At 43.2% G+C, this 27065-nt stretch overlaps 1 protein-coding gene and 1 long non-coding RNA gene across 3 annotated transcripts in view; one reads left to right on the forward strand and one right to left on the reverse strand.

Moving 5' to 3' along the window:
- The first annotated feature begins 2778 nt into the window (after window positions 1-2778).
- On the forward strand, window positions 2779-5002 carry LOC118368757 (uncharacterized). Its single transcript, XR_008093214.1, has 2 exons — window positions 2779-3617; window positions 3792-5002. It is a non-coding gene; the product is annotated as an uncharacterized LOC118368757 (long non-coding RNA).
- Window positions 5003-7677: 2675 nt separating this feature from the next.
- The window catches only part of slc1a1 (solute carrier family 1 member 1), a 35260-nt gene continuing 15872 nt past the window's right edge, over window positions 7678-27065 (reverse strand). The window contains exons 1-12 of one of the 2 annotated variants that reach the window (XM_035753081.2): window positions 22052-22443; window positions 17302-17442; window positions 16892-16984; window positions 16570-16684; window positions 16377-16419; window positions 16039-16149; window positions 14995-15179; window positions 14461-14568; window positions 13769-13891; window positions 11996-12190; window positions 11522-11656; window positions 7678-11147 (exon numbers count right to left, since the gene is read on the reverse strand). In XM_035753081.2, coding sequence (XP_035608974.1) covers window positions 10907-11147; window positions 11522-11656; window positions 11996-12190; window positions 13769-13891; window positions 14461-14568; window positions 14995-15179; window positions 16039-16149; window positions 16377-16419; window positions 16570-16684; window positions 16892-16984; window positions 17302-17442; window positions 22052-22151 — 1590 coding nt within the window. In that variant the 5' untranslated portion in view covers window positions 22152-22443 and the 3' untranslated portion in view covers window positions 7678-10906. Of the gene's footprint in view, window positions 11148-11521; window positions 11657-11995; window positions 12191-13768; window positions 13892-14460; window positions 14569-14994; window positions 15180-16038; window positions 16150-16376; window positions 16420-16569; window positions 16685-16891; window positions 16985-17301; window positions 17443-22051; window positions 22444-27065 lie in introns of those variants that run through there. The other variant, XM_035753082.2, reaches the window with a different exon arrangement.

Here is a 27065-nt window from a genome sequence, read left to right on the forward strand (position 1 = left end):
CTGGAGCACTGTAAATGTAATGGGTAATTCTGCAGGAGAATCCCTGCACTCGTATTCGACATTTGAACCTACCTCTTGTGGCCAAGGAAAGATCATACACCTAAAATAATTTTGTTGAAAGTTTCAGACGCCATGGAAACACATGACGCTGACCTGTGCTTGCTTCTGTTTGCTAAATGTACATGGCCTGATAAACTACATTAGCAGCTAGCTAACATCAAATGATTAGAAAAGCAATGAAAGTGGTAGTTTAATTACAGCTCAGGGCGGTAAGAACGTTTTGTTAATTCAACTAGCTAGCTAATGTACCTGCTTCACAGTAGTTTACTTTTGTGAGGAGCGTCGTTTACAGTGGTGTATTTAACGTTATCTACCTGGAAACTAGCCCATTCAACTAGCACGTCCATGTAGCACTAATGCCTTGGGTTCTCTCGAGCAACCAGGAAAATAAACTAAACTGTCTCTGTTCCAACACGTGCATATCTAGCAAGTTTGTACGTTTTCACGCAGGATATGCATAACAATAATGACATTGGTTATATACTTGTGGGATCCATCCACAGTGTTTGATTTTACCGGACTTCATCATTTTGATTTGCAGTAATTGTGTATCCTTGCTACTGCCGCTGCCATGAGGCCAGGGCTTTTATGGCACAGATGGTCATCATCATTGGAGAGTTGTGGTATAAGCCCCAATTTGGTTGGATCTTCCTTCTCAATTGCTACATTATCAATGAGGATCTTACATCCTAACTGTTTGCAAAGCCGATGTCATGACACCATAACCAGTTATTAAATATAATGATGCATTTCAGGCATCATGCCCTGGTGTGCATTTGCCAGCCAAGGATGACATCTACCTCAGTGGGTGCTTCATGGGCCAATACCACAAGTTGGAGTGTCTCCCCCATCTTCCCACTCCTGTTTCAAGAGAAGATGAGATTTGAGAAGGTGGATCAATGTGACACATCTCCTGATTATTCTAAACCAAGGGTGGCCAACCAACTCTTCTGGAGAGCCATCAGGTGTGCATGCTTTTGTTCCAGCCCAGCTCTTGCACAGTAGATACCAACTATACAGCTGTTCATCAGCAGGCTTGATTTGCTGACTCCGGTGGATTTGAGCAGGGCTGGAACAAAAGCCTGTACACCTTATAGCTCTAGCTCTCTTGGATGCCAGGAGGTATGGCACCATGCAGTTGTCCCATACACTGGTGACAGAGAAATCGTAGAATGTGTATGAACAAGATTTTCTAAATGAGATTTGTTCCGTTTCAGGTGTTCCACTATGCTGTTGGCCCGGGAGATGTTTCAGAGATGCTGGAGAGTAAAGTTCTATTTTATATACCTGTAGACAAGCCTATTTGATACTACAATGTTAAATATTGTATGCTCATATTCAACTACGATTTGTTTGCCTATTTTTCCTCGAGGTGAAACTGTCAAAGTTGAATTGGTACTGTGGTCCAACAATTAGCTAAGTAGTGTTTAACACGATAGCCTAATAGACAGTAAGCAAGTTGATCATGTGCCATTTACAAGCAACTTACTGTGAGTGCATACATTTTAGTATACTGTATGACCCCAGCGAGAATTGAACCCATGGCCCTTTCATTGTGAGCGCCAAGTTCCTACCGACTGAGCCACACAGGACCACAATGATTGACCACTGGATGCTTTGCTGCAGTGGGGAAGGCCTTGGCCTGCTTTGAGGAGGACACCAGAAGCTTCCTATTCTCAGAACCCAAACCTGCTTCCTTCCTTCTCTAGATTGGTCAGAAATGTTCTCATGACACGGTCCATTAGCGTCCCTGTAATTAGGAGCTTTTTACATCACAGAGATTACACCATCACTATGGAGATGTAGGCTATAGTCCTGCTACAGTGAGATGTGTGAGACAAAGATGTAGTAGGAAAATACAGAGACAGTGTACATGTACTGAGAGGACACAGTTTATGTTGGCGCATTAAACTGCGCTTCTAACTAGTGGATTGGGCCACTATCCATTCAAGTCGTCCACTCTGTCATCTTCCCTATAGGGTATTGCTCCAAGGTTAGAGGTTCTCCACCAGAACAACATCAGCGAGTGCTCTGCGGACGCCAAGGTCAACAACACCCATCTCAGTTCTCCAATGGTAATGTTTTCACTACATCATCAGCACTTCTATCACTCGACTTTATTGTCCCCTACCTTAGCACGAGGTGTCTCTGGTCCAAGGTAGGAGCTGTATGCCTATGGGCAGAATATAATTTCAACCACTTATTCCCATTGGACCAAGATTGGTGGGATGAGCTGTAGGAGGACAGGGTCATTGTAATGGCTGGAATAAATGGAATGGAGTCAAACATGTTGCTTCCATAATAGTTTGCTCTTCTCTTGTCTTCGTTCATTTGTTCACAGAGGACGGTGGTGCCAAAGGAACACACTACAAGGTCCCGTAATGGGTTTTGAGGAGGAGATTGGGACAGTGCCCGATGGGCACCAGCAATGCCCAGGTTGTGCTCCCTCTCCCCCGTACAAAGCCGGCCAGATGGACGGTTGTCATGGAAACATGGGTCGACTGGCACAGCTCAGTTTGGGTTCAAGCTGGGATATAGATGAGGAGTTTTGACCTTGCCATGTTCGTATATTTAACGTCTTGTGGTATGAGTTGTCATGGTGACAAATGAAAGTATGACTTTATACCAGCGAGCCAGTGACAAGTCAGTGGGCTCATGTGATATTTGTATTGATTTGTGTTCATGTTATTTTATTTGGTTTGTGTGTGCTTGTGGGTGGGTGGGTGTGCGCACATGCATTTTTGTGTTTGTGTGTGCGTGTGGCATTACAGCCAGCAGATGGCAGAGAATAGCTCACTGTTATTTGTAGTGATGAGGAATATTCCCATATGTGTTTTTATCCACGGCCCTGGTCTGTCATGTAGCAATGATTTCCTGTACTGGGCATAACACGCTTTTATTGAGATGATGACATTGTTGATAGAGGAAATAGGACATTGAACTCAACTAATAAGGTAAGATTAGATAGTACCTTATCCATCCCCTCAAGATTAATTTTTGATTGCACAAGCCAATACATACTACAACAACAATAATTAGACAATAACAACAAAGGATATGGAGACAGCAAAAGTAGCACATCATTAATTCATGTAAAAGACGAGTGTCTACCTTTGGACACCAGTTCCAAATAAAACAAAACTCTTCATTCCGTTTGGCAAATGATAGGGTTATTTCAGGCTTTGGACTCCCAACTCAATCAATTTGGTTCGTGCCTGTCATTTTATGTATACCCCTTCAAATGACGTGTTACCTCACTTTATTGTGTTCTTGCTGTGTTCTCCTCCTGAAGAGGGACCCTTGGCTCGGTACTGGCAACTCCCCCACACCTCATCTCTTCCCTGTCATGGCCAGACACACCCTGACCAATGGCTCCTCTCCTTGTCTCCCACGGTCCCCGTCTTCTGACACTGACACAGACAATCTCCTGGACTACCCCCCCCCAGGTCCAAGCCAGCAATGTTTCCTGGCTAACAAAGGGGGGTCTCCCACCCCTACACCCACACCCATCCCTTCCATGCTTTGGCGCGCCTACATGGAAAGCTTGAGCCATATAGGTATGTCTAGCCTATTCGACTTAACTTGACGTAAGCCCTTGACTCCTATAAGGAGCGTATGCCATTGACGAAGGTCCTCCATGTCACTTGGTGCGGGGCAAGTCTTTACCAGCAGGCCCAAATTGAGGCCTGGCCTGACCCTGTCCTGATTCTTATTTCGATTTCTATGGACAGGTTACGCCCAAGTTCCCAGGGCAGGTGGGAGGAGGTCCATCACCGCGTCTGAGGAATCCCTATCACCCCAAGAGCAGTGCACAGACTCTCCCACATGAGTAACACACACACCACTATCATCTGCAGTGGGTGGATAGGAATCCATAACAGTAATCACAACTGCAATTGACCCCAAATGTACTTTGAAAAGATTGTAACTTCAATTGACCCAGTTACATTCTCAACAGCTGAAACCTTTCGAGGCTACTTTTTCTTCTGTCAGCTTCATTGAGCTTGCCTGGCGCAATGGAACCAATAGCATAGTTGTAAACTGGCAAACCCCTGCCCATCTGGCACGCCGGGCAGGCTAGAACAAACGCTAAACGTATAGCCTAGTATTTGAACCCAGGTCTGCAGTCATGCCTGATCCCTGCACTTTGTTTGAAAGCCAATGTTTTGACAATGTCATTATGTCTGATCACATCACACACATTTTATTAAAAGTATTAGCAATTAGCCACCGTGGAGTTTGGTATGGACAGGAGGATACACCAGATAGAAATGCAGAATTGATGATGGGTGGACCTTGAACTCCAGCAGAAAGACAGAAATCCCCCTTCACCCTTTCCTTTTCTCTCCTCTTTCCCTTTATCTGTCTCTGTCTCTTCTTTCTCTCTGGCTGCTGTGTGATGTCATAGATCTGTTTTTGTACAAAGATTGACAATGACAAAGGTGTTAGCAAGATTGACAATGACATAGGTGTTGGCAAGATTGACAATGACAAAGGTGTTAGCAAGATTGACAATGACATAGGTGTTAGCAAGATTGACAATGACATAGGTGTTGGCAAGATTGACAATGACAAAGGTGTTAGCAAGATTGACAATGACATAGGTGTTGGCAAGATTGACAATGACATCGGTGTTGGCAAGATTGACAATGACATCGGTGTTGGCAAGATTGACAATGACAAGTGTTGGCAAGATAGCACAAACAGATATGGGATTAAGCTAGTGATGTGAACTCGGTGCTGATGTGTTGGTGACCACTGCCGATCGACCGGGTTGGCGACCAATGCATTATGATATATGTAATGTATTGTCATAAACAGTAACATTTTAATGATACCATTCTCCTACAGTAGGAACTCACTTGGTGAAGTCCACAGGACTGAACATGAACAAATTCAGCAACCATGTCTCTGTCACTAATAAATACAGTCATGGGTGGAACTCTGCTTCCAATTCTGAAGTCTTTATAAACGCTTACATAAGTGCATGTGGCAATAAAGACTTGTAAATAGTATTGTAATGTCCTTAACCCAACACTGAGTGACCCTGTCAAGAGATGCGGATGTCTTGGTGTAATGGTTAAATAAATGAGGCGCTATTACATAACACCGTTGGTGCAAACTACATACACTTTCTAGTGTTAAAAATACTATATGAGGTGTTATTGCATAACACTGAAAGTGTTCATTCCCTAACACTTACAAAGTGTAACGGCGTCTGCACTAAGCACAATGTCAATTTCACACTCAAAAGTGTGGACCTGTATAGACACTGGCCCGGTGTCAAATTGAACACTGTCAGTGTTGTTTTAACACTGGATCATTTGCTGTGTAGGGTAGGCTTTTATGATAATTGAATGATTTGAGTGCCCAAATTATGGCACACGTAGATTGTTGCTGGCCCTGCCATCAACTGATTTCTGCCTACACAACTGCAGCTAAGGTCACTTTTTTAAAAAGCATTTTGTAGAATAAAACAAAAAAGCACATAAAAAGCTTCATAATTCATAAAGGTCATGTTAACTGACTGATATTATCTCATAGAACAAAACGTATAAGATCTCCTAAGCCTGTGTTAACCTCACACCTTATTTTCTGCATTCATCCCAAAACCTTACTCTTACATTGGGATCTAGCTCTAGTCCATCACTGTACCTTTGTAGTGGGGTATTATTATTTGATATATGTATGTTATATTTACATCACATGCGACTCTGAATAAGACGAAGCAATTAGCCCATTAAATGAATTGTCTGACTCCATAAGATAAATAGCAATATGTAAGAACACTATAGCTGAGTTACGGTAATAGGCAATCAAGAAATGTCTCAGAAATGGAATTCTAAATACAAGTGTATTTAATTTCTTTGTTAAATTAATGGATTCACATACAAGGCATAAAGATGAAGTTATAAAGCATTAACAAGCATCACAAGGAATTATTCCAAGCATATAGATCCGAAGGTTACCTTACAAGGCATGAACAAAGAAATGCCTACTAGGCAAGAGGCCTAGAAGCCTAGGAAATGAGAATTGATCATACAACCTTCCTCCATGGATGGGATACAGGATAAGAGAGAGAACAAAGGCATTTCATTCCATTTATAACATCTGAACGTGTAACCTAGCCTATACTCTTTGAGAATTTACAATCAACAAAATAAAAGCTAGATAATCAGGCTCCTGTTCATTTTGCTATAACGTCTGAGCATAAGAACCTGGGTTGGGGAGTAACTGATTACAAAAAACGTTTACTGTTGTCAGTTACGTTACCAGCAAGAATATTGTAATCAGATTACAGATACTTTTGAAAAACTACATGATTACTTTTAAATTCAGAAAGGATGTTTGCCAAACAGCCATTATGACATCTTTCTACTTTCTCAATGACATTCAATTCAGCGTGAAAAAAGGTGCAAGTTTAAGTTTGTTCCACCTGAGCGAGTCTGAACACAAGCCAAAGACCACTTTGATGACACCCCAAATGTGTTTGATGAATGTTTGTCTTCTAATGCATCTTAAGGAGAATGTAATCTAAAAGTACTTTAAAGTAATCCGATTATGTTACTGAGTTTGGGTAATCCAAAAGTTACTAATTACAATTTTGGACAGGTAACTATTAACTTTCACGGATTACATTTAGAAAGTAACATTCTCAACCCTAAACACATCATTAGCCATGTCAAAATGCGTAGAATAGCTTAAAAACTGCTAAATGTACTCTCAGTTCCATGACAAAATGTATAGAATTGCAGGATATTGGTTTTAAATGTAGACTCAGCGATATGACGTAGATGCTGAAAGTTAACAGCATAGTGGGTCAATTTCTGCAACAACTAATAGTGTTCAAGCGCAAGGCTCAACTTCTCCGCTGTTTTGATTCCCTGGCTGCCACGCTATGAACAGCGTGAAGCGAACCCGTGCACATGCGCATACTGTGTGTGAGTGACTGAGAGCGAAGTCTTGCATCTCACCCATCTCAATATCTGTGGTGCTGCTCGTGGCGACGTCATTCGCCGTCGACCTTGAAAACTGCTAAATGTTCTGTCTCCTGCCAAGATTATATTTTTTTTATTATTCTTTGGTCTGTTTATGTTCGGACACGAAGCAAGAAAGTGTGCTAAGGCATTCTCATAGACGGTGCTTGACTTGGATTGAAATGTATTTATTTTTTTTACCTTTATTTAACTAGACAAGTCATTTAAGAACAAATTCTTATTTTCTATGAAGGCCTATGAACAGTGGGTTAACTGCCTGTTCAGGGGCAGTACCTTGTCAGCTCGGGGGTTTGAACTTGCAACCTTCCGGTTACTAATCCAACGCTCATATCACTAGGCTACGCTGCGGTACGGTTTATATTTGGGTGCAGGAGTTCCACAATACTTTTGAGAGTATATTCTATAAGAGGAACAGGAGCGCAAGCAGTAGAAAATGTGAGGTGATCTCCTGCCCAAGTCAAGCACTGCTCATAGATAATAAAAAAAAACGGTGTACAGTAACCCTTCTCAGTAGAAAAAGGAAAAATATGCACATTCAATAATCAGATGCCGGATACAAAAATAACAAGTAAATGAAAGAAGTAATGTCCACAACTCTGGAATAATCCATTCTCAACCATTTTTGAAACCCCTCCAAAAGAGAAACGCCCAAGTTATATTTGTCTTTATTAGCTTGCAGTTAGATACATCTAGTACATGTGGATTCATATACTGAGGTGATTTGTGAATGGTACACAATATAGCCATTTATTGATTTGTTGTTAATATCATCATGTGCTTTTGAAATGTACAGAAGAACCTGACTCACAAGCTTTTTTTTAGTCACATCTGATTAACCAAATGTTACAAATTGCCCTCAATTTGCTTTCCAGTACCCAATATCTTGCCAGCTTCAGAAATGTTATATATTAAAGTTGTCTACTATCTCAAATTAGGCCCTTATGCCACTGTGGTAGAACAAAAACAAGTCACAGAGGGTGGATTGCAATGAGCTGTAACATTGAGTGGCAGTTTTAATAATCCCATGCCTCAAGGGATGAAAAATGGAAATAAATTGGACATTATTATACAAAAAAAAAATGTAAACACCTTGATTGCAACTGACGTGAAGGCTGAGAAAGGGTCATATCGCTAAAGTAAGGCTACATAAAATAATTAATTTGTCGCACCACACAGTGATTACGTACATAATGCCTTTTTATGAGCTGTTTGGAGCTCATAATTCTGAGGTTTTCTAAAATCTCATTTAACTAAGGTTCCATGGTTAAAGTTGGAATTGCACCCAACTGCATTCCTGGATTCTACTGCCGGGTCTTCTGAAACATTGCTTCAGAGGCCCCACCATTTTCTATTGTTTCTCTGACAAACTATCATGAAGCTTTTATAGTTAGCGTTCGCTATCAGAAAGCCTTTGTCGCTAAGACCATCCTTAAATACTTAAGTCATCCATATAGCACCCCTTAACGAGGGCTAAGCGTTAACTCTTTAGCAATTCATTATGAAAATATTTCCAAATATTTAACAGTATTCAATTAAGTCTTACTTCCAAAGCCTCGTTATTGTGCCATCAACTCTATTGTCTTACTAAAGGCCATTTGTCACTTGAAAAATACATACTGTATAGCAAGTCTATGTTCATTACAAGTTTCACTGTATTTCTTTGCCATATTGCTTCATGCAATGAAAAAATGTGCATGGAATGATACAAAGTGAATGAATGAATATGATGTTTGGCACATGTTGTAAATCTACAGTTGGACACAGGAAGCTTAATAACATTAACAATACACACACAATTGTCAAGAATTTTGGCAAAAATTAAAAGACGTTTGTAAAGAGTAGTTATCTTCCGGAGGGCAAAACAAAGCGGAACACTGTAGTTTATGAAAGTCTGTTTGAATCTTTGCAATACACAGTATATTGAACGTCTGGAATATAGTTGTATTTCTTCTTCCATGCTCTTTTTTGCAATACATTTACACAGCTCAGCCCGGCGATATATTATTTACGTTTTCTCAGACACAAATACAAACAGACAAACGACCACCAGAACACACCCACGGTGGAGGTATGAATTTCAAAAGCTCTTGACTCCTCTTGTAGTCCCCATATCCTAGTTCCCTTTATGTAAAAACAATAACAAAAGTATTGATTTGTTCAAAAGTGACTGTGTTCATTATGTCAACATAACGATGGAAGCGCTTTTAGTAAAGGAGAGCATGGGACTGTCTGAAAGGGCACATTATTCCCTACATAGTGCACTACTTTTGACCAGTGTTATTTAGGGAATAGGGTGCCAATTCAGACACTTTCCAGCTCATTTGAAGGATTTCCGCTCGTGGTTAAAAAGCAGGATGATAGCTCTTAGAGAAAACACATGGTGGCGAATGTTGCAAACGTTCGAGCTTGAAAGTGTCTCATGTCATGTTTTTTTCCTCCCTTTTACAAGCGCTGGTTTTATGAATAGCTTCGAACCCCCCTCACATTTCTACCAAGTCTGGTCGTATACTGTATGTGCTATAGCCAGGGATGAAAGCAAGACGGTACGGTCCAGTATGGCGTCCCAGCAAAATAAATAGTGGGGTTATGCCGTACTGGTAAACATGAGCTTGTCACAATATTTCAAGAAAATAATTTCAAGAACCATTACACCATTATTTATCAATAGGCTACCGCATGTCAGAGGCATGAAAAATGAGCAAATGGACTTGAACGGGTGGGATAGCCTACGCTCCAAAAATGCGATGTGGCTCGACAAGAACACTGACATTTTCCCAAGGCAGAGTTGAATGGCCGACACCAAGACGCTAACGAACAGCAGTGGGCGCACAGATTCTGGCCTAATGACGATTGTCAAAATGTCATTACACTTTGTGGTGTTTTGTGTCTCTTTCCATTCACCACTGTTTGGAGGCTGGAAATATATTTTGAGTGTACGAGTAGACTAATAGGCTAAAGGAGCCCTTTTGAAGTGATTGTTGGACAAACAGATTAAAACATAATGTTGTGTTGTGTTTATGCCACATTTACATTTTTTAATGACAAAACATTATACCCCTTTTTCTGGTGATATCCAATTGGTAGTTACAGTCCCGTTCAGACTTGGGAGAGGCGAAAGTCGAGAGCCGCGCGTCTTCCGAAACATGACCCTGCCAAGCCGCACTGCTTCTTGACACACTGTTCGCTTAACCCTGAAGCCAGCCGCACCAATGTGTCGGAGGAAACACCGTCCAACTGGCGACCGTGTCAGCGTGCATGCGCCCGGCCTGCCACAGGAGTCGCTAGAGTGTGACGGGACAAGGACATCCCAGCCGGCCTAACTGTCCCCTAGCCTGGACGACACTGGGCCAATTGTGCGTCGCCTCACGGGTCTCCCGGTCGCAGCCGGCTGGGACACAGCCCGGGATTGAACCCAGATCTGTAGTGACATCTCAAGCACCGTAGTGCCTTAGACCGCTGCGCCACACAAATCTTTACGAATGAATAGGGATTCTATATGCAATTCTATGATGAAGTGCGTACACACATAGGCGGTCCCGTACTGGGAAGAAATTAAATTGACTTTCACCCCTGGCTATAGCCAACTCTTCTATCCTTGTCAAGCCGTACTACACTGTATACATGGCAATGAACGAACATAGACAGGAGTTGGCTAAATCACAAACAGACTAGCCTGGTACCAGGTCTGTTTGTGTTGTCTCGCCAACACCAATAGTCGTTGTCACGCCAATGACCATAGGGGTTGGCAAGACAGCACAAACAGATCTAGAAACATGCTTACAAACAGGATGGGACCACCAGGCTAACATCTAGCAGCAATGGCACTTCTTGGCTCCCCGCCCTCCTTCCTAAAACTGTGAAGTCTCGGTGAAGGAGATGGCGTCGGTCTTGTCGATGGTGAAGCCGCCGTTGACATAAGACTTTTTCTCACACTCCTCATCGTCCAGCGTGGTCTCCAGGACGAAGGGGTTGGTCACGTCCACGTCCGAGGTGATGTCCATCCTCTCCAGCTCCCGCCTGGACAGCTTCTGGACAATGCCAGCTCCGTAGGCATCCCCCAGCACGTTGATCATGGTGCGGAAGCGGTCTCTAAAACAGCCGGAGGGGGTATGGTGAGTGACTATTGTCTGTTGATTATGAGTTAGTTAAAGATACTGTTGACTTTGCAATATCACATCATCATACGTTGTTGGGCAACTCCCTGCTTACAGACATCAACAACAACAAAATGTATTCTGCCATTACTGGCCCTCTTGGGCATTGCTCAAGGGATGGCACAAATCGGGAAGAGAAAGTAGTGGCAGTCTTGAGAAATTGAAATTCTGTTTTCCCTTAAGAAGTCGCACCACTGCGTATGGTGATGTTATATTGCTGAGTCTACCTTTAACACCTCGCACTGTTGTATTCATCACTAAAATAATAATTGATCTTGACAATATTACGCTCAACAAGGTATTACTCACAGTAGCCAATCCACAGCAACAATTAAAGTGACATCATTTGCAGGTAGCCCAACGGCAGTCAGCACAATCACCATGGTGACAAGTCCAGCGTTAGGTACACCGGCAGCTCCGATGCTGGCTACTGTTGCTGTTATACTGAAATTGGAGTATGTTAACAGCTTTACAATTCCCTTACCCTGACATATTATTAGGTCAGATGCTTGATACCAACATAATGACACGACAGATGGTATAAATGGATGTGACAGCCGATTTCACCTGATTACAATTGAGTTTTTTCAGTTTTGTCAAGCTTCAAATATGTTTTTTTCTTTTCTTACATCACTGAGCTGCATACTCATTCAGAGCAGCTGAAGTCCAATGCCACCAAAGGCTATGGGTTCTGATCACAAGTATACGAAGACACTTTAACTTGCTCAAATTATGTACATAGAATATCAAATCTAATTTTGACGTAGGCTGTTGGTGATTTACCTGATGGTGACAATCTGACCCACATCCAGAGAGTAGTCGTTGAGCTGGGCAATGAAGATGGCAGCAACCGCCTCGTAGAGAGCCGTGCCATCCATGTTGATAGTGGCGCCCACAGGCAACACGAAGCGGGTGATCCTCTTGTCGATCCGGAGGTTCTCTTCGGCACAGCGGAAGGTGACCGGCAGGGTGGCAGAGCTACAGGTCGTATTTAAGTTGAATGCAGGATGGATGCACGGATAGATGGATGGGTGGATTGTATAGATAGATGGATGGATACATAGATAAGTCAGCCATTACATCTATGCTTTGCTATACACAACAGATTGTACAGTCGTGGCCAAAAGTTTTGAGAATGACACAAATATACATTTTAAAAGTTTGCTGCTTCAGTGTCTTTAGATATTACTCTGGAATACTGAAGTATAATTACAAGCATTTCATAAGTGTCAAAGACTTTTATTGACAATTACATGAAGTTGATGCAAAGAGTCAATATTTTCAGTGTTGACCCTTTTTCAAGACCTCTGCAATCTGCCCTGGCATGCTGTCAATTCACTTCTGGGCCACATCCTGACTGATGGCAGCCCATTCTTGCATAATCAATGCTTGGAGTTTGTCAGAATGTGTGGGTTTTTGTTTGTCCACCCGCCTCTTGAGGATTGACCACAAGTTCTCAATGGGATTAAGGTCTGGGGAGTTTCCTGGCCATGGACCCAAAATATTGATGTTTTGTTCCCCGAGACACTTAGTTATCACTTTTGCTTTATGACAAGGTGCTCCATCATGCTGGAAAAGGTATTGATCGTCACCAAACTGTTCCTGGATGTTTGGGAGAAGTTGCTCACAGAGAATGGTGTTGGAACCATTCTTTATTCATGGCTGTGTTCTTAGGCAAAATTGTTGAGTGAGCCCACTCCCTTGGCTGAGAAGCAACCCCACACATGAATGGTCTCAGGATGCTTTACTGTTGGCATGACACAGGACTGATGGTAGTGCTCACCTTGTCTTCTCTGGACAAGCTTTTTTCCGGATGCCCCAAACAATCGGAAAGGGGATTTATCAGAGAAAATTACTTTACCCCAGTCCTCAGCAGTCCAATCCCTGTACCTTTTGCAGAATATCAGTCTGTCCCTGATGTTTTTCCTGGAGAGAAGTGGCTTCTTTGCTGTTCTTCTTGACACCAGGCCATGCTCCAACCGTCTTCGCCTCACTGTGTGTGCAGATGCACTCACACCTGCCTGCTGCCATTCTTGAGCAAGCTCTGTACTGGTGGTGCCCCGATCCCGCAGCTGAATCAACTTTAGGAGACGGTCCTGGCGCTTGCTGGACTTTCTTTGGTGCCCTGAAGCCTTCTTCACAACAATTGAACCGCTCTCCTTGAAGTTCTTGATGATCCGATAAATGGTTGATTTAGGTGCAATCTTACTGGCAGCAATATCCTTGCCTGTGAAGCCCTTTTTGTGCAAAGCAATGATGACGGCATGTGTTTCCAAGCAGGTAACCATGATTGACAGAGGAAGAACAATGATTCCAAGCACCACCCTTCTTTTGAAGCTTCCAGTCTGTTATTCAAACTCAATCAGCATGACAGAGTGATCTCCAGCCTTGTCCTCGTCAACACTCACACCTGTGTTAACTCTTCATAACATTCTGGAGTATATGCAAATTGTCATCATACAAACTGAGGCAGCAGACTTTGAAAATTAAATATTTGTGTCATTCTCAAAACTTTTGGCCACGACTGTGTGATCCTGAATAGTGACTGAGGCTTACCTGGAAGAGATCATTAGAGCAGTGACCAGTGCCTGGGCCATCCCTAAGGTAAAGGTATACGGGTTCTTCCTCACAATGGCAAAGTAGATCAACGGCAGACAAATGGTGGAGTGGATAGCTAGGCTAAGGATAGAAATAAAACATTACATTGCCATGAAAAAAAAGTGTCTGATTAAAAAAATAGTGATGATCAAACAAGTTTTGACTCGTTGTAAGGAATAGCTGACTAACCCCTGGCGTTAACTGGGGACTAAAACTCTCCTCCTCCAGCTTATAATAACACAATGACCAGGGTTGCGTCCCAAATGGCATCCTTTTCCTTTTATAGTCTACTACTTTATGACCAGGGCCCATAGGTCTCTGGTCAAAAGTAGTGCACTATATAGCCATTTGGGACACACATGACTGAGTTCCCCCTCACTAAACTCCGTTTCCTTTTGCTGGACACCCAGAAGCATCATTCTGTCCGGTAAATTTACGGGTTGGACAGGCGTTCGCCAAAGGGCTCATTACCGCAACTGCAGGTTGAGCAGTTTTAAATGTCCTTGGTTCTTATCTGTGCCGGGGCAGAGCTGGGCTTTTACAGTATCTTTGCAGGAAACCTGGACCCTAATGCCAGCAATAAATCTAGCATTGTTGTGGCGAAGTATCAGATAGAGAAAGAGGGACTAAGATGGCTGGCTCAGACTCACCCACTCAGCACTGTCACCATGTACAGGCCCATCTTTCTGAAGATCTCCCAGTCTTCTACCTCAATGATCTTGGCAGCTATGAGGAAGAGTATCCCCACTGGCATGTAGCTGTAATTGCAACAATACACTCTTAGAAAAAACGTTTCTGAAAGGGTTCTTTGACTGTACCCATAGGAGAACCCGTTTTAGTTCCAGGTAGAATCATTTTTGGTTCCAGGTAGAACCCTCTGTGGAAAGGGTCTATACGGAACCTAACATGGTTCTACCTGGAACCAAGAAGGGTTCTTCAAAGGGTTCTCCTATAGGGACAGCCGAAGAACCCTTTTAGGTTCTAGATGACCACTTATTTTTTCTGAGTGTAGAGTTGTTAATGCCATTATTATGATCATCATCATCACTGTCATCATCACCACCACAGAAATGTTAGCATTACATCTACAATAGCATAGAAAACAGCTACCGTATGAATTCACCTAAACAGCTGTTGTGTACTGTAAGTGAGAGATGTATGTCGTGTAACAGGCTGTATCGTACCACATGATAATCTGGACTAGCCTCATGGTGGCCTCGTTTAAAGCGTCAAAGAATTCCAGCAGAATGCGTCCCCTTTCGCCCATCTTGCCGATGACAAGGCCGAACGCCACACAGAACACGATGAGGCCCAGCACGTTGATCCCATCAGAATATGACCCGACTATCTTATAGTCCTTGGTGATGTTCTGCAGAGGGGAAAAATAAGGAAGAATGTAGTTTAAATTCAAAATAGATTTTGGTCAAAAGATTCACTTGTGGGGCCTCCCAAGTGGTGCAGCAGTCTAAGGTATTGCATCTCAGTGCTAGAGGCGTCACTACAAAGCCAGCTGCGACCGAGAGACCCATGAGGCGGCGCACAATTGGCCCAGCACTGTCCGGGTTAGAGGAGGGTTTGGCCGGCCGGGATGTCCGCAGGAGTCACGCTCTATAGCGACTCCTGTGCATTCTGAAACGGTCGCCAGTTGGACAGTGATTCCTCCAACACATTGGTGCGGCTGGCTTCCGGGTTAAGCGAGCAGTGTGTCAAGAAGCAGTGCGGCTTGGCAGGGTCGTGTTTGGGAGGACGCATGGCTCTCGAACTTCGACTCTCCCGAGTTCGTACGGGAGTTACAGCGATGGGACAAGAATTCAACTACCAATTGGCTATCACAAAATTGGGGAGAAAAAGGGATTAAAAATTGTGTTACAATGGGCTGACATCCATGTCTGGAGCTTTTTCCTCAGATCACAACATAGTGACCCGTCTACATAGTGGCATCATAATGTAAGTTGATTTATGGTCATATCCATCACATTAGATGTGGGTGGTCAGGTGTAGATTCACAAAGGCTAAGTTGAAGACCCACATTTTCAACCCACAAAGACAAAAGATTGTGATTGGACAGATCGTCATCTGATTAACTTTAACCACATCTGATTAAATAATCAAGTTTAAAAAGTAAACCACATCTGATTAAAAGTAAACCAGGCTTAGCAGCTTTGATCCTATCAAATCACAGCTTTTGACACACAGGTGGATAAACACATGGAAACAGTGACACCTACCTCTGGGGGGAAAATGGTTGCCATGACAGCGGTAGAGAGAGGAGGGAACATTGTAATTGTAGTGTTCCCCTTCACTTTAGGTGGTTCCAGCTCTTTGCGCTTTGTCTTGTACTGGAATGATTGAATAGGTTGAATTGAAATAGTTACATTTGACACCGTTACATTTTTAATGTAGGATCATGTTTTCTCTTCAAAGTGCAGCGATTGTTTAGCCTGGCCCCAAATCGGTTTGTGCTGTGTTGTCAACTCTTATGAGAATTGGCAAGACAGCGCAAACACACCTGGTACCAGGCTAGTAACCGAAAGCTTTAATGTACAAATCAGACAATGACGGTTACCTGTTGGAAACAAGCCTGCAGTAGGTTTTCAGGAAACATGTTTCTGTGGATCAAGACATGTTGAGATGGCAAAAATGTCAGACAAATGTGGAAATGTTATACACACTGCACCTCCGACTGATGGAGAACGGACCTTTTGTAGAAATTCTACAAAACTATTCTTCTATATGATGGTATGAAGCGTAGCTGTCACCTGACAAGATCCAGTAGAGTGTCGACAGTGGTGACGTTTGGCGTGGTCCCTGTCCTGTCGATATGTTCGGCCTCCTGAGAGACACCAGGCTTGATGGTCATCACCAATACAATACCTGGAACACATGTTAACCATCAGTCAATATTCAGCTTTCAATGGTGACGTGTAAATAACAACATGTTACATAGTTAGTCTGTCACTCACTTAATCTGAAGCATGAGGCACCGAAACCTTCCACATTTTGTTCAGTGCGTCATGCTTCATAACAGACGGGGAGCAGCTGAAAGAGTATGAGACCAAGCCAGTCATCCTGTTAACTCACCCAGAATAACTGCGATGATGGTGGTGGAGAAGTAATACACCACAGCCCTCAAACCTATCTTTCCAGAAACTTCCGAATCCAGGGCGGCTACTCCTGTGACCACAAACAAGACAGAAAGACAATTAACCTGTTGTTCACCCAAAGGAGACATGTCTGTCAACAAGTCTCAATGACAATCACTATTTCATTTGTCCTTAATATCGAAGATATCTGGCGCAACAATGACCTGCCGCAGGTGTCTAGACGAAGAACTCAAGAAGATCCGCTTGCCATGGCCCGAGGCAAAGAAAGCTGCCCAAGTTCTTCTAGGAACTAAGAGGATTAATACTTAAGATATCTTAACCTTCTCTGATGGCCCTCTTCTTTAAACATAGCGCTGAGTGACTGAGATGCAATTCATCCCAAGTTACCTGTTATCATGCTGGAGATGATTAGGGGCAGGATGACCAGCTTGAGCATCCGCATCAGGATCTCTCCCGGGAAGCCAAAATACTGCTTATGAAGGTGGGAGAGGGAGGCATATTCCCTGACCACCACCCCAAGACCTATCCCTGAGGGAGAGAGGGAAGGAAGGAGAGAAGAGGAGGGAGAGTGGGAGAACGAAAGAGATAAATAAGACAGCCAATTCAAGAGGTTGGTTCACACAGGTTAGTTCAATGCGTGGCTATTTCGATACATCACACTGTATTATTGCAGACTGTGTCCCACGCTAGCCACACACTGAGTATGAGGCATTTTCACAGTGGAAATTTAAAGTGGGAGAACAGAGAGAGGGCGAGATAATGATGACAAAAAAGGAGCAATATTGATGTTTGACCTGCCTGCCACGTCAAATTAAAACGGAAACATCATTATCATTTCAGAGCTGCCCTGTAAGCTACCACAATATTATGCCCATGTCATTTTTTTGTTTTTAGTTTTACGGGCCAAGGTTGCTCTGGGTTTCATGACGCTGGCTCAAGGTTGTGACATTGAGGAAAACACTTCCTTTAGCCATAAGCTGCTAGAGTAGCATTGCTATTGCTGACCTGCGCAGCAACAACGACCTTGGAGAGCATTAGTTTATTGGCCAAGCGGGCTGCCTGTCTTGGCGTTTTTATAAGGCTCATTGCGCATCGCTGTGGGGGGTTTTCGCCCATAAATGCCACATACAGTGAGTTTCTCAAATCCACCACCCTGAGTGTGTTATCAACCATTACAGGCCACCATAAAATAACCTTGTGCAAGGTGATGACACAGCGAATCATAACTGAACAAGTTACATCATTGAAAAATAAGGCCTCTCATAATGAATACACTGTATAGTAGTGGTTTAGGGTTAATGGTGGTGGTAAGGTTAGAAACTGTTGTGGGGGCTACTGGATGGGTCATGTTGACATGCTGAGAACCAAATACGCCCAAATAGACATTGCACAAGCCTAGACGAATACTACTGAAACAAACAAGTGATTCATAAGTTATGTTGTAATTAGCATTTTGCCAGGCAATTTCTATGTAAATATCAGGCAATTTCTATGTAAATATCAGGCAATTTCTGTGGTAAAATAAAAAACCATGTGCTTCCAAAAATGACGAATCCCACTCTCCATGCTGTTTTCTGATCAGTTTTTATGGTTTAATTAAAAGGATGAGTCGGCACATCTCTTGAGATCTGGGTCGGTATTCAGAAAGCATCTTAGAGTATGTGTGCTACGATCAGTTTTGTATTTTAGATGCTAATAAATATGATTATATGGAGAAGGGGGACCTGATCCTAGATCAGCACTCCTACTCTGAGAATACAGGCCATGTGGAGATGGAAATCTTGCAGTATTTGCATTTTAGTCATTTAGCAGACACTCTTATCCAGAGCGACTTACAGTAAGTAGTGAGTGCATGCATTTTCGTACTGCCAGAACAGGACAGTTATTGGCAAAGCTAAATTACTTACTTATGAATGAAACATACATGATGACGGCCAACAATACCGCCCATGTAATTACTTAAGTACAGAACTGGCATGAAAGGGGCTGCCTTGCCATTAAAGAGTAGTGGTCAGCAACAGAGGCCACATGGTGGAGTAGTGAATTTTTGTCATCCAATGGTAGAACTCATTTTCTGTTTAAGGTGTTCCATGGCATCCAACCAAATTACAGGCTGACAAGAGTGCTCATCTCAGCATGTAATTCAAACGAGGTCCTGACTTCTCTGTTGTCACTCAAGATTCCATGTCACTTAATTAGGGGTGTTAATTAAAGGCGTATTTTGCCATTTCTCCAATGAAATTCACAAAAGATTAAGGCTCAATCAGAACACTCAAACTTAGGCCAGAATTCAAATGGGACACTACTATGGCCACCTAAAAGTCCACGGCTTCCTTATTTATATATATCATTTTTTATTTACCACTTTTTTCTCCCCAATTTCATTGTATCCAATTGGTAGTTACAGTCTTGTCTCATCGCTGCAACTCCCGTACGGATTGGGGAGAGGCGAAGGTCGAGAGCCATGCGTCCTCCGAAACACAACCTAGCCACACTGCACATCCAAACCGGAAGCCAGCCGCACCAATGTGTCGGAGGAAACACCGTTCACCTGTCGGCCTGGTCAGCGTGCACTGCGCCCGGCCCGCCACAGGAGTCGCTAGTACGCAATGAGACAAGGATTTCTCTGCCGGCCAAACCCTCCCTAACCTGGACGACACTGGGCCAATTGTGCGTCGCCCCATGGGCCTCCCGGTCGCGGTCGGCTGCGACAGAGCGTGGGCTTTAACCCAGAATCTCTGGTGGCACCACTGCGCCACCCGGGAGGCCTCACTGTTTATATATTTTAAAGATTTTATTGAATATATATTTTTAAACTACACAAAACATATTATACAAACAACAACGTACAGATGCACACAAACATCCACAACATCACCCCTGCCCAGACCCACCTGCTCCCACCCTCATCACTCCGCCATATGGCCTCAAACTGCACCATTTTCTTTCTCTCAGTCGCCCACGCACTTTCAACATTCAGATAATAAAGCATTTGACCTTTCCATTGTTTTAACGATGGAGGATTGGTTGATTTCCAGTTAAGGATATGTTTCCCCCCCCCCCCAAGATGATTGATGAGAAAAGTATCGTCCAACCCATCAGGTATCTCACTGCACCCTCATATGCCATGTCCCCGGGTTCCAATTGGCTCTTTTAACCCCCACTCCTCTCCACTGCAGCTCTTAAAATGTAAGAAAGATCAATACAAATAGGAATGGATTATCAATTTTGCCATCTGTGTTGGTCCAAATGCATGTTTATGTTGACATTGTAAAACTCTGCTTAAGCAGAGATGGTGTAATCCTTGTGGAGGACACTTCAAAGTCAGCATTTATCATTTAATTGGTCGAAAGCCTTTAAAACGCATTAGACACAATACCGCCACTGAGCCAAAGTCCATTTAGTTCAGAAAATTATAAATGTCCAACCATTAAGAAGCCAAGCAAGCACCAACAATAATTGTTGAAGGGTAGGACAATTCGGTGACAGGGGCCATACAAATCGGTGTGTAATTCTTTCTAAAAACAAGGGGTCGCAGGCAGCTTCAGAGGGGGGTTGGGAATAAATCTAAATAAATAATAGCCTTCTCTGCATAATAAAGTGATACGTTCCATAATTAACAATGCATTTTTAGATTAATTGTCCACCACCACCATTAGCCTTTCGCTGTGAGCTCATCCATTGCATTTTAGCACTTGAATGCTGAATGACAACAAAGGAGCATATTATAGTTTATTCCATGGCTAGACTGTGTCGTAGGTTATTTCCACAGGACTCCACAGCCCCCAGTTGATTATTCCTTATTTATTTTATATCTACTAAATAAATGTCATATGCAAGAAATGCTGTGGTGGGCTGGGCCATATCAGAGCCATATATGGCCCCTGAATCACACTACTTGCGAATCACATTGACAGGACCTTGCATGCAGAACAGCTGTACCGACTGACTGGACTGAAGGAGCCAGTGGAGTGTGCCGCTTCAGTCTAGTCACGTTCGACTGGGGCTGCGAGACAGGCTCTGGGAGGCAGCAAAGCTCAGCACAGGGAACCCTGTCTCCGTCGGAGACTGGGCAATGAATGGCGTAGCAGCAGCAGAAACTGCGAACGCATAATGATCAGTCACACACGTGCACAATTATGAACAGTCACACACACACAAACACACACAGATACACTCATGAACAGCCACAGTCACACACTGTTTGCATCCATCTTCGAACATCCTCACAGCATAAGCACACACACAGTTGCATGCACAGCCTGGTCTCATACACTAGATGTAACATAGTAAACGTAAATCCAGAACATCCAAATTAGTATGTTACGTTTGGTTTGCTTACATAAGACAGATGGTTACTTCAGGCAAAAATGCAAACGTCTTGCAACCCAAAGGTTGTGAGTTCAAATCTCATCATGGACAACATTTTAGCTCATTTGCACCTTTTCAACTACTTACTACTTTTTTGCTACTTTGCAACTAGCATGTTAGCTAACCTTTCCCCTAATTATTTTATCCAACTCTTGCCCTTACCTTAACCCTTTAACCTAACTCTTAACCGTAACCCCTAGCCTAGCTAATGTTAGCCACCTAGACAGAATTCGTAACATATCATATATTTTGAAAAATGTGTAACATATTGTACGTTTTGGAAATTTGTAACATAATACAAATTGTAATTCGGAATATATCATACGAAATTGGTGATTGGACATCCACAAATTACTACATACAAAACGCAACATATACTAAATGTAGTCTCTCGGATTTACATACAGAATCATACGAAAGGCTCTGAGACCAGGTTGGTATGCAGCATGCACAAGCCGACATTATGCACACAACACACACACATGCGTGCACATTGCTATTCTAATCAACCAGCCCCCAGCCCTACGCATCCAAGAGAGGCTGCTGGATGACTCCAAGCCTGGACTGCAGCAGGGGAATACATCAGGAGAGAAAGCAATGACAAAAAAAATGACAGAGGGAAGGGGAAATGGGTAGGATGCACCACCACTGACAGAGCAAGGAGAGAGTGGAGACAGACGGGCAGCCTCGCGGAAGGGTGACATCAAGCTAGGCTTCTTCACGTTAAGCAGAGCGCAGACATTATGGGGGCTTCGCTTTCACTTACCTAACAGCACCGACACAATGGTTGCAATAAGCAGCCAGTTCCTCTTCAGCAAGCCTTTGAAGTCCCAGCCCCTGCGTTCTTTCTTCCCCATCATGTCCATTGGTGTGGCTGTTGGTTGTTTCCTTTAGCCCCCGCAATAGAGAGCACAAATGGGAGTCGGGACTCTCGGGAGACACAAAAGGCTCCACGTATCAGGCGGCCAGCTGACAGATGCAGCAGACAATAGAGGCGGCTAGTAGCTGTCTGCGCTGCTGCTATAGCTACCAGAGGATGCAGCTAGCCTGCCTGGCTGTCAGTTGTTTCTGATGGAGAGCGACTGGAGAGAACCGCCTCCTGTGTGTGTCTCTGTGTTTGTGTGAGGCAGAAAGTGTGTGTGTGTGTGACGGAGAGAATGAGAGGGGGAGATACATCACCAGGTTTTTATCCATAGGGTCACCTCCAACCCCCTACCATTACACGCACACACCCACCCACCCACCTACACACCCCGAGAGCTGCTCAGTCTGGGGTCTTTCTCCTTCATTACATCTAGGAGATTAAAAATATATTCTCCAGAGACAGTCACTGAATGCAATAGCCTACTTTGCATGGGTAGTATCCTAACAGAGTTGGTATAATATGGAGAAATGGCACAATATTGTTTGGCTGGCTGCTGACTGCTGGATCATATGCGTACAGACAGTTAACCATTTCTGGGAGGGATTGGAAAGATTTGGCAGTGATGTGCAAGTGATGTTACAGACGGCCTATGAAAAACCCTTTTCAAAGGGCGTCATTGGTTTCACAACTGTAAAACATGCATGGATCATTCAAAGCATAAAGAAACATGTATGGATAATTATGGGTCTTTTGTGACAAGTACTATCAAATGATTAACTCCGTGTTCATAAGAGTCGTATGATTCATGGGAATACCTTTCCATGTTTTTTTTTTTGTGCATCAATTGTTCAAATGTCAAATGTTTGGATGAATGTAAGTAACTGTTTTGGACTCCAAACTGTTAGCCCTCCAAGACAGGATTGTGTGGAGGCACCAAATCTTATCTGAGATTTTATTGTATCGCCTTTTTGGCCTGGCAACAACAGCCCCGCACAGAGTCCATTCCTTAACTGTACTGCCACCTACTGTGCCTTAGACACCTGCACCTAATCTTTACACTAACACACAAAATGCATTGTATAAGAATATATGACACAAGATCCTTTAATAAAAATGCCCATTGATAGAAATACCATTCTAATTGAACATTGAGAAGATCTCATTTCTAAACATACATTCTGCTGTCCTTTTTTCTTCATAACATTGTTCAGTATGCAGCGCATTCAGACCCCTTGACTTTTTCCACATTTTGTTACATTACAGCCTTATTCCTTATCAATCTACACACAATAGCCCATAACGACAAAGCGAAAACAGGTTGTACATTTTTGCACGTTTATTAAAAATAAACCTTATTTAGATAAGTATTCAGACATTTTGCTATGAGACTCAAAATTGAGCTCATGTGTATCCTGTTTCCATTGATCAACCTTGAGATGTTTCGACAACTTGGAGTCCACCTGTGGTACATTCCATTGATTGGACAAGATTTTTTTAAAAGCACACACCTGTCTATATAAAAGGTCCCACAGTTGACAGTCCATGTCAGAGCAAAAACCAAGCCATGAGGTCGAAGGAATTGTCTGTGGAGCTCCAAGACAGGATTGTGTGGAGGCACCAAAATATGTCAAGCAGCATTGAAGGTCCCCAAGAACAAAATGGCCTCCATCATTATTACATGGAAGAAGTTTTGAACCACAAAGACTCTTCCTAGAGCTGTCCGCAGGGCCAAACTGAGCAATCAGGGGAGAAGGGCCTTGGTCAGGGAGGTGATCAAGAACCCGGTGGTCACTCTGACAGAGCTCCAGAGTTACTCTGTGGAGATGGGAGAACCTTCCAGAAGGACAACCATCTCTGCAGCACTCCACCAATCAGGCCTTTATGGTAGAGTGGCGAGGCGGAAGCCACTCTTCAGTATAAAGCACATGACCGCTTGCTTGGAGTTTGCCAAAAGCCACCTACAGACTCTCAGACAATAAGAAACAAGATTGAACTATTTGGCCTGAATGCCAAGCGTCTCGTCTAGAGGAAACCTTGCACCATTCCCTATGGTGAAGCATGGTGGTGGCAGCATTATGCTGTGGTGACGTTTTTCAGCGGCAGGGACTGGGAGGCTAGTCAGGATAGAGGGATAGATGAATGGAGCAAAGTATAGAGAGATCCTTGATGAAAACTGACTGGGGCAAAGGTTCACCTTCCAACAGGACAACGACCCTAAGCACACAGCCAAGACAACACAGGAGTGGCAAGTCTCTGAATGTCCTTGGGTGGCCCAGCCAGAGCCTGGACTTGAACTTGATCTAACATGACTTGAGAGACCTGAAAATAGCTGTGCAGCAACGCTCCCCCATCCAACCTGACAGAGCATGAGAGGATCTGCAAAGAATAATGGGAAAAACTCCCCAATTACAGGTGTGCCAAGCTTATAGCGTCATACCCAAGAAGACTCGGCTGTAATCGCTGCCAAAGGTGCTTCAAAAAAGTACTGAGTAAAGGGTCTGAATACTTATGTAAATGTAATATTTCCGTTTTTTATTATGAATACATTTGCAAAGAAATCTAAAAACCTGTTTTTGCTTTGTCATTATGGGGTATTGTGTGTAGATTGATGAGGGGAAAAAACAATATAATCCATTTTAGAATAAGGCTGTAACGTAACAAAATGTGGAAAAAGTCAAGGGGTCTGAATACTTGTTAGATTCATAATGTTTATTATCATCGTAAAACAATCCACTGAATAATTGTGAAGAATCGGTACTTGGAGTCATAGAATCGATATATCGTCGAGGATAGGCAGTGATAAGCTGTTAAATCTGTACACAAAACAGATTTAAAAAAAACATGGCATATGCATATATTAATATGGCGCCCATAACGAAGCGTTCCAACAGGGCTACGTAGCCTGTGGCTCAGTTGGTAGAGCATCGGGCTTGTGGGTTCTATTCCCACGGGGGAGAATGTATGCACTCACTCTGGATAGAAGCGTCTGCTAAAATTCTTAAACCTGGGTGTCAAGACAGTGTGGCTGTTGTGGAGTCTATTGCGTTCGCTCCCTGTGGTGCTATGGGAGGATCCGATGCCTTCAGAAGAGTGACTTTCTGAGGAGGCGTTAGGCGACTGGGGGTGAACTCAGATATCTTTTTTTTGTGGTAGGAGAATCAGAATTAGCTAAGACGTCTCATCTGCAGAATATGCTTACATGATTGAACTTTTGAACTCGTTATTAGAATGTTTCCTTTTGGAATCTGGTGTTGGCAGTGGCACTTCCTCATATGGCCTCAGTCACCTAGGGCCCAGAGAGGGGAGAAGTCAGGCTTATCTATCACATGTCCCTGTTGCTGTGCAGAATATCAGAAAGAGAATAGGGCAAAGGAGGTCAGAAGGGAACATTGTTTCCATATGTGAATGTGTCTTTACCAATTGCAAACCATGTGAAGGGATGGCGTGAGTAATGGGGAACCAATCGCCAATCACAATGTCTGTACGTCAGTCACCCCCTCCTTGCACCTTGGGGGAGATTATTCTCTCCCCCAGTTCCCTTTTTAGCAAGGTGGAGACTGAGAAATAACAAATGTCCTTTTAAGTTCTTAGAACTGAACAAAACTATCTCTATATTTGGGGCCAAGGTCTGGCACAGGATGTGTGGGGTTGGTGTCTGGAGCTATTGTACGTCATCGCTGATGTTGCACCTATGTAGTATACAACCAGAGGCTCACTCCACTCAATGGGCTCTCACTCTTTTCACTTTGTGGGTGGTGTGACCAGCTCTCTTATCAATACATTTTTTATAAAGTGAATATCCTGATTGGTGATTGTCCTTGTCTCTCCTCATTACTGGTAATTGAAAATATCCACTACATTATTAGTCCGAATATGCAGAATTAGGATCTCTAGTTCTCAGATGGAGATAATATAACTAACTTAACACCTTCATTTAAACAGGTAGGCTAGTTGACAACAAGTTCATATTTACAACTGCGACCTGGCCAAGATAAAGCAAAGCAGTGCGACACAAACAACAGAGTTACACATGGAATAAACAAACATACAGTCAATTATTACATAATAGAGAAAAATCCAACATACAGTGTGTGCAAATGACATAAGATAAGGGAGGTAGGCAATAAATAGGCCATAGTGGCAAAATAATTACAATTTAGCAATTAAACACTGGAGTGATAGATGTGCAAAAGATGAATGTGCAAGTAGAGATACTGGGGTGCGAAGGAGCAAAAAAAATAAATAATAATAAATAACAGTATGGGGATGAGGTAGTTGGATGGGCAATTTACAGATGGGCTATGTTCAGGTGCAGTGATATGTGAGCTGCTCTGACAGCTGGTGCTTAAAGTTAGTGAGGGAGATATGAGTCTCCAGCTTCAGTGATTTTTGCAATTCATTCTAGTCGTTGGCAGCAGAGAACTGCAAGGAAAGGCGGCCAAAGGAGGAATTGGCTTTGGGGGTGACCAGTGAAACATACCTGCTGGAGCGAGTGTTACGGGTGGGTGCTGCAATGGCGACCAGTGAGCTGAGGTAAGGCGGGGCTATACCTAGCAAAGACTTATAGATGACCTGGAGCCAGTAGGTTTGGCGACGATTGTGAAGCGAGGGCCAGCAGGTCGCAGTGGTGGGTAGTATATGGGGCTTTGGTGACAAAACAGATGGCACTGTGATAGACTGCATCCAATTTGCTGAGTAGAGTGTTGGAGAGTATTGGCTATTTTGTAAATGATATCGCCCGAAGTCCAGGATAGTCAGTTTTACGAGGGTATGTTTGGCAGCATGAGTGAAAGATGCTTTGTTGTGAAATAGGAAGCCGATTCTAGATTTAATTTTGGATTGGAAATGCTTAATGGGAGTCTGGAAGGAGAGTTTACAGTCTAACCAGACACCTAGGTATTTGTAGTTGTCCACA

This window comes from Oncorhynchus keta, chromosome 35 (assembly GCF_023373465.1).
Source record: "Oncorhynchus keta strain PuntledgeMale-10-30-2019 chromosome 35, Oket_V2, whole genome shotgun sequence".
NCBI classification, from domain to species: Eukaryota; Metazoa; Chordata; class Actinopteri; order Salmoniformes; family Salmonidae; genus Oncorhynchus; species Oncorhynchus keta.